General features: G+C 38.6%; 1 protein-coding gene across 1 annotated transcript in view; it reads left to right on the top strand.

Annotated features, from left to right (window-relative positions):
* The window catches only part of FANCC (FA complementation group C), a 167,656-nt gene that overhangs the window by 97,204 nt on the left and 54,609 nt on the right, over nucleotides 1-15,843 (top strand). Inside the window, exon 6 of the mRNA XM_081103534.1 lies at nucleotides 13,880-14,044. Within this exon, the coding sequence (XP_080959660.1) occupies nucleotides 13,880-14,044 (165 nt within the window). The remainder of the gene's footprint in view (nucleotides 1-13,879; nucleotides 14,045-15,843) is intronic.

Raw genomic sequence — 15,843 nt, 5'->3', positions numbered from 1 at the left:
AATACAAGCAGGTTTTTACAAATGAGGCAAACTGCATAAAAATAAATATTTAAAAAATTCTTCAGGAGTGACATCAGCAGGATAGCAGAGTAGGAAGCACCAGACCTTGCTTCCTCCTCCCCCCGCCGCCCCCCCCCGCCCCCCTGAGAAACACTGACTTAACAATAGGATATGGGTCAAAGGGCCTTTATGAGAACTCCAGAAACTGATTAGAAGTCATAATATCCCAGGCAGGCTCAAAGTCAAGAATAGCCATATTGAAACAGGAAAGAAACCCATGTCATATAAACTACAGCAGCCCTTCCCCTAAGCCAGCCCAGCTTGGTGTGATTGGGAGGGAAAGTCCGGCTTGTGGCTTCTCCCTTGTAAGGGAAAGAGAAGAGTGGAGTGTGTCCAATGTTCCGGCTTTTGTGGGGCTGCCTGAGGGACTAGTATTTGTCTTGCCTGACTCTGATCACTGACTGGTCACCGCCGTACTTCCAATGCCTGGCGACAGTGGAGCGTTAGAGCTCACTGCTTTTTGCAGCACCAGAGATCTGGAGTGCTATAGACGGGAAGTTGTCTCAGGTCAGCGTGAATAGGGGACAGCACCCAACTCTGGTAAAGACAAATATATAAGCAAATACAAAATCCTATAATAACGTAATATTGGTTCATAAATTACTTTTAATTCTGTAGTAAAATTTAAATGATAAAAGTATAAAAAAGAACCATAACTGTAAAACTGTGTGAATGGATACAAAATACAAAGACATATAACTTATGACATCAATAACACAAAACATGGGAGGAGATAGAAAGAATAAATTTTTTGTATGCAACTTAAATTGTTATCAGTTTAAAATAGATTGTTATAACCCCGAGGTATCTTACCAAATCCCATGATAAAACAAAACAAAACAAATAAAAAAAAAACTACAGAAGTTGCACAAAGAAAAATGAAAAGAATCAAAGTATATCACTATTTTAAAAAAATCAGTGAAACACAAAGGAAGGTCAGCGAGAGAGAGAAAAAGGATCAAAATAACTACCAGACATACAGAAAACAATGAAATGGCAGTAGTAAATCCTTCTCTATCGGTAATTACTTGAATGTAAATGGATTAATTTCTCCAATCAAAAGGCATAGCATAGCTGAATGGATTCTAAAAAACAAGGCTCAACCATCTGCTGTCTACAAGACTCATTTTAGATGTCAGGATATACATAAGCTGAAAGTAAATGGATGAAAAAATATATTCCATACAAATGGCAAGCACAAGAGAGCAGATCTGGCCATGCTTATATTAAACAAAATATAGTTTATATAAAAAATTATTACAAGAGACAAAGAAGAGCATTATATAATAACAAATGATCAACTTACCAGGAAGATATCCTATATAATAAAAGGCTAACATGCAAATTAACTGAACAGTGGAAGGACTGGTCACTATGATGCACACTGACCACCAGGGGGCAGACGCTCAATGCAGGAGCTGCCCCCAGTGGTCAGTGCGCTCCCACAGCCGGAGGGCCGCTCAGCCTGAAGCCAGGCTCACTGCTCCTTAGCACTGCCTCGGTGGTGGCAGGAGCCTCTCTTGCCTCCATGGCAGTGCTGAGGACCCCTTGGGTGATGTCCGCCTGCCAGATTAGGCCAACTCCCTGTGGAGTGGGCCTGAGCTGGCAGGCAGACATCTCCCGAAGGGTCCTGGACTGTGAGAGAGCACAGGCCAGGCTGAGCCCCCCCTTCCCCCGCGCCCCCCCTCCTCCCTGCCAGTGCACGAATGTCATGCACCAGGCCTCTATAACAACTATAAATATATATGCACTAACAGCAGAACACCAAAATATATGAAGCATACATTAATAGGGTTGAAGGGAAAAATAAAAAGTAACACAATAATCATAGGAGATTTCAATACCCACTTTAAATAATATATGGATCATCCGGACCAAAGATGAATAAGAATACAGAGGATTTGGAAAACATTATAGATCATTTAGACCTTGTAGATATACACAGAACACTCTACCCAATAATAGCAGGATACACATTCTTCTCAAGCACACACACACAATGCTCTCCAGGATGGATCACATGTTAGGCCACAAAACAAGTTCTAACAAATTTAAGATTGAAATCATGCCAAGTATCTTTTTCAACCATGATAGTATGAAACTCAAAATCACTAATAGGAGAAAAATGGGAAAATTCACATATACATGCAAATTAAACAACACATTCTTGAACAATCAGTGGATCAAAGAAGAATCACAGGGGATATTGGAAAATATCTTGAGACAAATGAAAACAAAAAAACATTATACCAAAAATGATAGGGTGCAGGAAACAGTACTAGGAGGAAAATATATAGTAGTAAATGCCTTCATTAAAAAAGAAGAAAGATCTCAAATAAACAGCCTAAGTTTATACCTCAAGAAACTAGGAAAATAAGAACAAACAAAATCCGAAGGTAGCAGAAGGAATAAAATAATAAAGATTAGAGCAGAAATAAACTAAATAAAGAATAGAAAAACAATAGAAAAAAATCAAAGGTGAATATTGAGGCAAAAAAAAACACACAAATAAACAAATTACCACCTTTAATGAAATACTAGCAAACCAAACTCAATAATGCATAAAAACAGATTATGTACAATGACCAAGTGGGGTTTATTCTTAGCATGCAAGGATGGTTCAACATACAAAAATCAATCAATATAATACACCATATTAACAGGATTATGGACAGTACCACATAATTTCAATTGATACAGAAAAACAGTTTGATAAAATTCAGTTTGAACCCTTTCATGATAAGAACATTCAGCAAACTAGGAATACAAGGAAATTACCTCAACATAATAAAGAACATATGTGGAGAGCCCATAGCTAACATCATACTCAATGGTGAAAGACTGGAAGCTTCTAAATCAGGAACACCGCAAGGATACCCTCTCTCACCACTTTCATCATAGTACTGGACCTCTTAGCCAGAGCAATTAGACAAGACAGAAATAGAAGGCATCTAAATTTAGAAGAAAGACATAAAACGTCCTCTGTTTGTAGATGATAAGATTTTATATGTAGAAAACCCCAGAGATTCTACAGAAAACTATTAAAATTAATAAATTCAGTAAAGTTGCAGTATATAAAAAATCAACATTCAAACATCAGATATGTTTCTATGCACTAACAATGAGCAATTAAAAAGAAAAATTTTTTTTAAATCCCATTTACAATTGCCTCAAAACAGACAAAATACTGAGGAATAAACTTAGTCAAGGAGATATACACTGCAAACTACAACACATTGGTGAAATAAATCAAATGAAGACCTGGAGGGTGGGTAGGGGCTGGGAGGAGGAATGGGAGATATCTGTAATACTATCAACAATAAAAAATGCATTTAAAAAGAAAAAAATTAAATGACACAAATAGATGAAAAGGTATCCTATGTTCATGGACTGGAAGACCTAATGTTTATACTACCCAAAGCAGTCTATACTACCCAAAAATAATTGTTAAAGAGATTTAGTTATTTTTCTTTTGCAGAAGTCGGAAAAAAAATCCTAAAATTCATGTAGAACCTTAAAGCACCTAAATAGCCAAAACAGTATTGAAAAACAAAGCGTAAGGCCTCACACTTCCTGATTTAAAAACATTACAAAGCTACAGTCATCAAAAGTTTGGTACTGACATAGAGCCAGACATAGATACATGGAAAGAATAGCAATGAAGTTGCAAAAACATATCCATAATATATCTTTACTTATATGAAAATTTAAAACACTCAAAACAATACATACTTATAAAGTGAAAGTCTTGAAGCTAAGGATCTGCTTCTGGGGAGTGGAAGAAGGAATGGGATGGGAGCAGGGTGTTTCAACTGTAAATGAAACATTTTATTTCTTTAAAATATCATATAAATATATTAATAAAATGTTACTGCAAAGTCTGAGCAATGGGTACATATAAGGTAGGGCAGAAGTAGGTTTACATTTGTTCATATTGAAAATAATACAATAATAATACAAGAATAAACTTTCGCATACTCACAACTGCAAACCTACTTTTGCCCCACCCTGTAGTTGATATAGTAGTTCTCTGTTTTTCTGTACATCATCAGTATTTTAGAATTAAACTTTTAAAAACACAATGTAGTGTTACTTAGTAAAATATTGAAAACAAAAAGGTAATACTCATTTACTCATTTTTGGACAGAAGAAGACAGTAGTTGAGAAAGGTGTCCAAATTCTACTGACCATAATCAGGAGATTCTGATGGAAGATATTAGCTGAAATGTCCTTTATGCTGAAATACTTCCATTTGTGCCAGATTGGGCCATTTTGGGGGACAAGTTCATTCCTAAATTCATCACTGTTTCTTCATGAAGGATGTTTATTTTTCAAAAACAATATGGACAACTTCCATGGTAAGGAGCACAGTCTACTGAAGGTGCCCATGTTGGCACCCCACTGACAGTAGCAGCAAGGATAAAGTGGCAGTTAACTTGGTGAATAGTTGAAGACATTCTTAGTCAAAGCAAAACTGTGATGTAGTTAGTAAAATTTTTAGCAAATTTACCAAGAATATGAGATGTCTGTGCTAGTAGAACGTTCTCTGCACACTGGCACATCTGATACATTCCTAATTTGCTGTAATTGATGTTTACTATGGAGTCCTTTGCTTTTTTAGAAATTTAGAATTCAATAAGATAAATTTCTTGCGGGGTTTTGTTTGTTTGTTTTTGGTGTTTTTGTTTGTTTGTTTTTTAATGTATTTAGCCCACATATATTTTTAAGAGAAATTCAATCTCTTGGATTAGGTTCAATTATTCTTATCAAAAGATTGAATTTAAAAAGCAATTTGATACCCAGCATACATTTGAGTCTCTTTATGAGCTTTTAAAGTCTTATTTTTAAGACATAAAGCCAGGAAGCTCTGTTCTCCATCCATAAAAGAACCTGGATCTTTAAAAGCTTGTGCGAGACTCAGAACTCTGTAAGTCCACAATTCTCTAGTGAATTACTAGTATAAATTCAACCAATGTATGCTCATGCCTCACATAAAAAACTGATTTTATGAAATCAGGTAGTAGAATACATCATGATAACATTTGAAAGAGCTATTAAACATACTGGAGCCATTATAGTTGTTGCTGTTATAGTTATAGTAATTAAAATATGTATTAATAATATATAAATCTATTCTACATACCTGATGTTATCTATACTTTTATATATATACAAAAAGATTTATATATATACAAAAGATTCATGCAATAGGCCTTCCCTTCCCCGGCTGCCGGCACCGGTTTTCCTCAGGGACCCGGGACCTGGGACCCGGGACCCAGGCCTTTGCTCTGGCCGGAGCCGCCTTCAGTCTTCACTCCACTGCTTCGTGCCTACATATGCAAATTAACCACCATCTTTGTTGGTGGTTAATTTGCATATCTTGTTGATTAGCCAATGGGAGGCATAGAAAAGGTATGGTCAATTACCATGTTTGTCTATTATTAGATAGGATATCTTAATTGATTTTAGAGGGGAAGGGAGAGGGAGAGAGAAACATCAATGATGAGAGAGAATCAGTGATTGGCTGCCTCCTGCAAGTCCCCTACTGGGGATTGAGCCACAGCCCAGGCATGTGCCCTTAACCAGAATCGAACCCGGGACCCTTCAGTCCACAGGGCAATGCTCTGTTCACTAAGCCAAACCAGCCAGGGCTTATCTGTACATTTTTAAGGTTTAAAAATAAAAAATGTTGAGTCAGAATACTGCATAGGTCAAACTACTTCTTGTACACTTGACTCTCCAGATACTTCCATTATTTATGACACTTGAATTTCATCATTACTTTCTTTCCACAAGTATGACCATAAGTGTTCAAGCAGCCAAGAGGCCCCCAAACTTAAACCCCTTATAAACAAGGCTACAGTATTTTTCTTTCTCTTTTTTAATAGAGGGCATTCATACATTTTTTCACTTTTTGCCACTCAGATGTTTAAAGTTCATTTCAAAAGATTCAAAAGCCTGATAGAAAGTATAGAAATTAATCTTATAACTTTGATACATAAATTGTCAGAGAAACAAAACAACAACAACAAACAAACAGGAAAATCTGTTTAGTTTCTTTCTGCATTATTTTTAAAGCCCTGATATATGGTCTTGTCATAGCATTTTAAATAGAATTTCACTTACCACCAAGTAAAATCAACAACTCAGTGACAGAATGTTTAAACTCTCTCTTGTTCTTTGCTACACACCGTCCAGAAGGAGCGGCATCCTGGCCTCTCTGAACATCGTCAGTGTATCATGCTGTTCTGTGTTTTGGCAGCTCCAGTGCACCCACGTGGGGAGGGTGTTTCCAGCTGTCTGTGGTTGCCGTTGAGCCTTCTGCAGTTGAATTCTTGTACAGATATCATTTGGAAGTGCTGCTCTGGCTGTCAATCAAGACCTAATGCTCAGTGTAATCCAGTCTGTAAAGCACCACATGGCTCCTGTGGAGTTGGATCTCCGTGCTGCAGACCAAAAGGAGCCGTGAGGGCCATGAGCACGTGGAAGCCAATCAGATTCCCAGTTGGCCTACCTGCATTTTGGTAGAACCAAGAATTACCTAAGTTTACGTAAGACTTTAGAATTTTTCCAGGAAAGTTATCTTGGACCTGTTTCACCGCAATTGGGAGATACAATCAGCAGCCTTCTTCTGATTGATAAATGCCCTGTTGCCAAGGTCATCTTTTCCACCCACCCAGTCACCAGTGATAGTTGCTGATGCTTCTCCTTTCTTTTAAGAGAGTGAGAGAGAAGTTGCACTTGTTAGTAGTCATTTAGAGAGGAGGACTGATAAATCGAGGAGGAAGGACAAGACCAATACACTCTCCCTGCTTCTTTATTTCAGAGTTCTGGATTTGTTATGAGCACACATAACTCTCAAACACTCATCTCTCGCACACATATACAACAATAACAACTTACCCCCTCTCCTAGCCCACCCAGTGAACTCATATTCCAAAAATTTAAGGTATTTACGACTCAAGCTCAATATGTCTTTTTGTCACAACTTAGATGATGGACTCAAAAACATCCATTTAGGTGGAAAAACTACTTTGACAGTGAGTTAGAGAAAGATGTTAGAGCACTGTGGAAGGTAAATGTTGAAGAGACTCAGTTATTTAGGTAAGTGGTAAAGAACAAGAAGTGGATTTTAGAGAAGGTGAATATTTGAGGAGAAAAGACAAACTGTTTATACATAAGAAAATTATTGTATAGTTTGAAAAAAATATCTGAGATTTTTACTGTTGATTATCAAGAAAATAATATAGCTAAACTAGCAATTTATAGGAATCCATTAATAAAATGTAATTCCATCATGTTTCCTTAAAATACAGGTTGTCCCCAAAAATGTATACTCACTTTAACAGCTCATAGCTCAGTTTTGAAATGTATTATATACATTTATTTTAAAATGAAATGTATTTTAATAAACACTGCCTTTATAATTATTCAAAGTGTGTGTATACGTTTTTGGGGACACCCTATATTCAGATTATGACTAGAGATTAAAATCTGGTTCTGGGATTGCTACTGAAGTAGTGTAGAGCAGCACTTTTCAAAAGTGACTGTGCAGAGGAATACCCAGGGAAATGGCCTCACCTCCAGGGATGCTGATGTGCTGATTGGAAGGAACATAACTTGAGACTTTGAGTAGTTCCAATGTAGAAAACTTGGACAGATCCTGAAGACCAAAGTGCATGACCTATGAGAAATGGCAGCTCTCATAATCTAATCAGGAGAGAATAAGATGAAAATGTACTGTGAGAAACTAAGCCAAGTGATGAAGCACACACCTGAATGTCCTAGCATTCACTTCATACTCCCAACTCTTAGAAATGACAGGAAATTTTAACAAATACTGTATATAATAATGTAAAATGGGCTTGGGGAGTGTGCTTTTGATGACCCACAGATTATGAGAAAGGTTTACAATAGATGACGGGATATATCTGAAGGAAAATATCACAACCCAAAAAGCTTGCAAGAGAAGACTACTGCAAAAGATAGAAATCACTTTGGGGGTGGACTCAAGTAGGAGGCTACCTGGCAGCCCACAAGATAACCTGTTGAGCTATAGTAGTAGCGGCCAGCTGGCAAGGTCCTCATATACTCCTCCTTAGTCCCTATCTCCGGAGAGAAACAACAGAGGTGTCCTGTTTCCAACAAAAAGAGGGAGGACACTTTAGTGGAGACGCAAGCAACAAATGGCTATCCCAGGAGTTGAAGCATGGAACCAACTGCCGAATCTCAGAGGGAAGGCTTGGGTGAGGGACTGGATTAGGGAGAGATTAACCGGGGAATTTATCTGTATATAAGATGGAGTAGGAAGTTCCAGGAATCTACCTCTTCACCTTGACAAAAATTTTACTGAGAGAGTCTATCTATATATATAAAAGGCTAAGTGTCCATCCAACCAGTAGCTGTGATATGCACTGACCACCAGGGGGCAGGCGCTCAACACAGGAGCTGCCATGACGCACAGTGGCCATTTAAAAATAAACGGCACCATGGACCTGGCACCAACAAAGCAACGCTTGGCTTCCCCCAAGGGGGACACAGGCCACGCCACCACCCTTGAGCAACACCCCACCAAATCGTAGCCAATGCTGCCAAGACCCCATGGCACAAAATGCAGCCCACAGCCCAGCCCACAAACAGTCATTGTGGTCACCAGGTAATGATGTCACATAGCAACGCCTGGCTTCCTCTCCCTAGCGACTAGCCTCAGAGTTTCCTCAGCCTAGGAACACAACTTGCTTTGTAGCCAGGTGCAAACATTTTACGCTTTACCCAAATGTCTGTGAAGCATTCTCCCATCCTCATCTCATTTTATCCTCACAGAAGTCCTGGAGTAGATAGATAGGAGACTCGGTGGAATCCTATTTTCTTTTCATTAGCCAGAAAATGGAGATTTAGAAAGTTTAGAAACTTAACCCAACTAAAAAGAAGTAAGAAATGGTGGACCTTAAAAATAACTTCAGGTTTCTTCACTGTGCAGAATGTAGTCAAACACTGCTGCAATTAAATATTTTACCCTTTCTTCTGTCTGTGTGATCTACAATAATAATCTGCTTTATGTTGATGTTTACTACTGTGTTGCTGACAATTATCTGAAAGAGAAGTTGGGGTGCTTCACTGGGCTGGAAAAAGTTTAGCCACATCAGAAAGCAGGTCTAATTAAGCAAGTTTATTCTCTATAAATAAAACGCTAAGTTGACTTGCTCATTCATGATACATATAAAGCTCTTGCTGGCGCCAGTCGCAGGCATGTGTTTAGATCTGTCATTGTCGATCGTAAATTTGGTTGACACTTCTATTATAGAGAAAGGGTGAATAGCAATATTAAAACATTTCTTCTAATTAATTTCCTTTCAATGTGCACGAATCCTTGCACCAGGCCACTAGTGTAATATAAAAAAGTAGAAACCAATAAAAATAAAGATTATTCAAAGAAAAGAAACTCAAATAAATTAATATTGATTTCTCCATGAAAATAAAGGTAGTGTATTCATTAAACAAGAACAGGGTGCTATTTTTTAAAAAGAAGGAGTATCCATAGGATAAAAAAGGTTTTTGGGAATTAAGAGTGGTGATGAAAACATAATAAAAGGACTGGAAAATAAAGTTGAACAATTCTTTCCAAATCTTGAGCAAAAAGACTAAGAGATGAAACATCAAGTAGAAAAGATACTGTCCAGGAAGTTCAATATCTAAAAAATTAGAGTTCCCAGAAAGAGGGGACAGAGAAAAGAATGGGTAGAAATCATCAAAGAAATAATTCAAGAGAACTTTCCGGATTGAAAGTTCACTGAGTGCCCAGCATATTAAATAAAAATAAGTCCATACCAAGATACCTCATAGTAAAACTTCAAAGAGCATGTGCAAAGCCTCGACGGGGTAAACAGGACTTACAAATGTAAGGGTTAGAACTCATAATAGCATGGGACTTCCAAAAACAACACTGAAGCTCAAGGACGGTAGCACCACACGTTCACACTTCGGTAGACAGTTACCAGAATTCTACCCTCAACTGAAGAATCAACCAAATGTGAGAGGAAAATAGAGATACTTTCAGACACACAAAATCTCAAATATTTTACCTCTCATGTATCTTTTCCTACATAAGAAGAATGAACCAAGAAAGAAGATATGGGATCCTGGAGAGACGTGAGGAAATTCATAGGATGGAGATCCCAAGACAATAACTGCACAGTGGGAGTCAAAAACAACCTGTCCAGAATGGAACAGGTCAAAATGTCCAAAGAAAAATTTATTTAGGAAGATGAAAATGGTAGAAACTCAGATATGTTTGAATATATTGCAAGAAGATTATACATTTGGGTGGAAGTTTGGGGTTAAAATAATCATTGCGAGGGAAAAATGAGCAAACAGTCCAAATAACAAGTCATTAAACCTAAGACAAACAGCATTGATATTAAGGAATGAGTTGGGCCTCCAAGATCAGGATATGGGGGTGGGAGTGCTCTGCAAAAGCTACTGATTTTCATAAGCTTTGAAAACTGACTATTTAAAACAGTTGCATCTGTAAGTTTGATAAAAATAAAAAGTAAGTTAAAAAGAATATCCCAGGCTCTTCCAGTAGTCTACAAAAGCCTGACTTCCTCAGGCCCTCCCACATTCAGGGTGGTCTGACAACCTCAGCCTCCTTGCTATATTCAGACACTCATTGCCTTTACATTTGCTTTGTATCTGCCTGCAACGTTTTCCTCTCAGATATGTACATGGTTTGTTCATACACTTCCTTTAGATTTCTGCTCAAATGTTTCCCTCATTAAGTCCCTGCCCTCCTTGACCCCTCAGTGTGCTTTACTTTTACCATGGCACTTGATATCATCTGGCTCCATTACTAGGCTTTGTGTTTGCTCTTGTGTCTCAAACACTTGCAGACAACCTTGAATATAGTAAGTGTATAGTACTAAATACACTACTTTAACCCTACTAGACCGCTGTACCGATTTTTCGGTAATTTCCACACAAGGGTGGAATATTGGCACTAGATGAAAGGTAGATGAAAGGTAGACCTATTTTCTACAATGTCTCCAAGTTCAATCTTATTCTAACTACTTGTTTGCATGTAACTAACATTTTTCTATATCATGTCGGTTTTTTCTCTTTAATGCTCAGGAGCCCAGGTATAGGGGACAGTTAGGTTCAGGGCTTCAGGTCTGGTAGGATTAAAAACAAATTCACTGAAGAGGAAATACAAGTGGGTAACAAACATTAATAATCTAGAAAGTTAGGAAAGTGCACATGAAAGCAATGGGATAATTTTGCCCAGATTAGCAAGAAATAAAAAGGCTATATAATAAAGGGCTAATATGCAAATGGTCGTCACGCCATCATGCTGTAACGGCCCATCAGCTGGGAACTGAGGCCGCGCCCCCCGCCCTGTGGGGCTTGATGGGGGTGAGGCCAGCCTGGTCTGAGTCTCGCGCAATTTCGAGGTGTACGTGGGTTGGTGGGGACTTGACTCTGGATCCCTCAGCACGCCCCAGCCTCTGACAGGAGGGAGATTTTCATATACATTTTGCTAATTTTCTTTCATCTCTGACACTTCTATTATAGAGAAAGGGCACCTAGCAATATTAAAACATTTCCTCTAATTAATTCCCTTTTAATGTGCACGAATTTTCTGCACTGGACCACTAGTACTGATAATAATATCACTGGCAAGAGTGGAAAAGTAAGCTGGTAGTCTTTTGGAATGCAATCTACTACACAAATATTTACATGAGACATAGATAGGCACATGCAAGGATGGGAACCCCTGCAGCAGTGTTTATAATAGTGAACAATTGGAAGCAAGCTCAGTGCCTATAAATAAGGACGTTGTTAAATTATAGCACTCACGTGCTCTTTTAATAATAGGCAGCAAGTAAAATGAAGGACAGCTGTAAGTTCTACTGTGATTCCATTTGTGTTTCACAAAATATAAGACTACAAGATTTGTGATTATATATTCCTAGGAAAACATCTAATTGCATACATTTCAAACTTTCATTTTATTGATCTCTAGTTCTTATCTATTTCTTGAGCATGTAATATGTATAAGGAGTTGTCCCTACGTGCTAGGAATAGAGCAGTGAGCAAAATAGAAAAAATGTGCCTGCCCTTACAGAGCTGATGTCCTAGCAGGAAGAAACAGACCGTGAACACTAAACAATCAGATACATTATAGTATTCTGAAGAAAAGTAAAACAGGGTGAATGAGATAGGACGTACACAGTGGGCTGGCAGGGCTCTTGCTATGTTAAACTGCTGACTAGTGGAGCTTTCTGCTCTAAATTTGCACTGTCCAATATGGTAAGCCATTAGCCTCATGTAACTGTTGAACACAGGGGAATGGGATTTTAAATTTTATTTCATTTCAATACATTTAAATTGCCACATATGCTGATTGCTTCCATATTGGTCAGTGCATTTGTATGGGATGGTCAGGGAAACCCTCACATGAAGCAGCATTGGAGCTCAGGCCTGTATGATGTGAAGGAGCTAGCCATGTGTTCCAACAGGACCTTACCTGGTGTGGGTGGAGACCTGTACAGCTGGAGCAGAGCAGGCAAGGGTAAGAGTGGGAGGAAATGAAGCCAGAGAAGCAGAAGGGGCCCACCATGGAGGGCTTTCGTGGCTAGTATGAGACTGCTTATTCTGTGTGAGTTGGGACGCCATTGCAAAGCTTTGAGCAGACAAGGGAAGTGATCTGCATGTTTAAAGATTTGCTGGAACTGTTCTGATGATAAACAGTGGGGGATATGGCAGAAGCAGGGAGAAAGTTAGGAGGCTCCTACTGTAACCCAGACTGGGAGTGATAGTGAATTAGGGGGTAGCAATGGAAGTGTTGAAAGGTAGTCAGATGAATAGACAGTATTTACTGCTGGATCAGATAAGGGGCATAAGAGAAAGGGAGCTATCAAGAATGGACTTCAAGGGTTTTGGCTTGAGCAAATGAGAGAGGTAAGCACAGGGTAAGAGAACATTTGGGGAAGGAATTCAAGAGTTCCGTTTTGGGCAGGGTAACTTGGAGATGAATATGTGGGTCCTAGAGCACATTGTCTGAAACATTGCTGAAGGTAGAAATGGCAAAACTGAAGCTGTCCTGCTTTGGGTACATCACAAAAAGGCAGGGTTCTTTGGAAAAGATGATAATGCTGGGGAAAATAGGTATCAGGAAAAGAGGAAGGCCAATTACAAGATGGACTGATTCCATAAAAGAAGGTATGAGTCTACAGGAGCTGAGCAGGACTTTGGGGGCAGGACATTGTGGATACTAATTCATAGGGTTGCCAGGAGTCAGAGCCAACTCAGTGGCATTAAAGCATAAGTTGGAGCCCGGCCAGTGTGGCTCCGGGGTTGAGTATTGATCTCTTTACCAGGAGGTCATGGTTTGGTTCGATTCCCAGTCAGGGCACATGCCTGGGTTGCAAGCTCAATCCCCAGTGGGGGCGTGCAGGAAGCAGCCAATCAATGATTCTCATCATTGATGTTTCTATCTCTCCCTCTCCCTTCCTCTCTGAGATCAATTAAAAATGTGTATTTTTAAAAGGTTAAAAAAACACACACACGTTAGAGGTGCCCATAGTGAGTTATGACAAAGTCCTGAAAATAAGTGATGTTAAAATGAGAACTGCAGATGGGGTTTCTTTCTAGAGAAGTGAGTAACAAAAGAGCATTCACAGATGGTGTTAGGATGGTCCTCTTTAGGGCGGGGCAGAGCAAGTCACTGTCATCAGCCTGCTCAGCATGAAGATGTTACATGTCTTTAATTACACGTGGCTCTAAGATTGGCTAATTATTTCTTATTTTATTTACTCTGTAGAATGGCTCCTGAACGAGTAAGGTCCCTATCACGAGTTTGTATCCCACTTGTTACTCTGCCTGATTTTGAACCACTGGTGGAAGCTCTGCTCACCTACCATGGCCATGAACCTCAGGAAATGCTCTGGCCGGAGTTCTTCGATGCTGTAAATGAGGCCTTTTTGCTGTAAGTGGTGTCCGTTTATCCTCTCACCCAACCTTGTTTTTTCCTTTTCTTAATTTCTGCAGTGTGTTGGAAATTCAGTTTTCAGATGTTTATGTCTGAGTACCCACTTTATGTTCTTAAAAATTATTAGGATCCTAGTGAGCTTTGTTAACATGTGGGTCATATCTGTCAATATTTATCATATTTGAAATTATAAGAAAATTTAAAAATATTTTACTTCATTTAAAAATAACAAAAAATTGATTACATGTTAACACAAATAGCATATTTTTATTAAAAACAATGACCTTTTCTCTTAGCATAATACTCTGTAGGAGCAAATAAGCCAGTCAGAAAAAGACAAATATCACACAATCTCACTTATATGTGGAATCTAATGAAGAAAATAAACTGATAAACCAAACAGATCCAGAGACATTGAAACAGGCAACAGACTGGCATATTTCAGAAGGGGGGTGGGATGGGAAGAGATTAAACAAGGAACTTTTATGCATATATGCAAAGCCCATGGACAAACAGTTCAGGGAAGGCCTGGAGAGGGAGTGGGGTGGAGAACGTCAAAGGGGGGGGAAAAGAGGACATTTGTAATACTTCTATAATAATAAAAGTGTAATATGCAAATCGACCAACTGGCCGAACAGCCAGACGACCTTCCGGATGAAGCTGAGGCTGTGAGGGCCGAGGCAGCCAGGGCTGTGAAGGCCTACTCTTGCATGAATTTCGTCCATCAGGCCTCTAGTTCAGTAATAAAGTTAAAAAACAACAATGACCTTTTCCAAGCAAAATGTTGTTTAACAAGAGTGGCATTGTTTTACATTTTTGTACATCTCTTTTATTGTCTAACTTAAAAGGAGATAGCTGGGTCCTCATGTATGTTTCTGTATTCTGTCTGGTGTGAGATGTTGTCTTGGTTGAAGTATATGAAGAAAATCTAGCCTCACACAGACATATAGTTGGGAAAGGCAGGAGTATTTAATAGATATCTCAGAACACTGGATATTCTCCTTGCAAACTTCACCAAAATTTGAAAATGGTGGTTTTTTTAAGTTACTTGTAATGTAGAATATAAAATTGTATCAATGAGCTTTTTATACTGATACATTAAAACCTACTGGTGTGTCTTGCACTGTTAGTGGGTTTTTGTCCAAGCAGGACATTGTAGCTCTGTTTATGGTTCATTGCGAAAATACTGGTTCATTGTTATGCAGATATCCCCAACATTGACATGTTTTGATTTATAGTATCAAAACTTACATTAATTAATTTCTGCCACCACCAGTCTCATCAGGAATGTCTTTAAGTATTGGGAAGCTGTCAAGCTCATGTTGACAAAAATGAATTTTCCAAGATTCTAATTTCTTTTTTTAAATTTTTTTATTGTTGACAGTATTCCCCCGTGTCCCCCTTCCTTTGTTCCCCTCCACTCAGCCCCTACATCACCCCAGGCCTTCACCACACTATTGTCTATGTCCATGGGCAGTGCATATAAGTTCTTTGGCTAATTTTCTCAAATTTATCATTGGCTACAAATACTGAAGTTGTTGTATTTGAGGTATTTAGTGTTCATTAATTTTTGAGAAAGATGTGCAAATACTCAAGTCTAAACAACCATTGTTTGTCTGCCAGCTATTCTTGGAAATTTACATTTTAAGAAGGCTAGTCATCTTGCAGCTCAAACATCTGTGCCAGTGCTTTTCCTTTAGGCAACCATTTTTGTTTTTTGTTATGTAACGGAAGTGCTTTATGCATACATTTTTTTATTGCAGAAGGACCACCACCTTCATGTCACGTAAGTACCA

This window comes from Myotis nattereri (genome assembly GCF_964212035.1).
Source record: "Myotis nattereri genome assembly, chromosome: 12".
Lineage (NCBI taxonomy): Eukaryota > Metazoa > Chordata > Mammalia > Chiroptera > Vespertilionidae > Myotis > Myotis nattereri.
The sequence above is the reverse complement of the archived record's forward strand: the minus strand, read 5'-3'. Positions and strand labels throughout refer to the sequence as shown.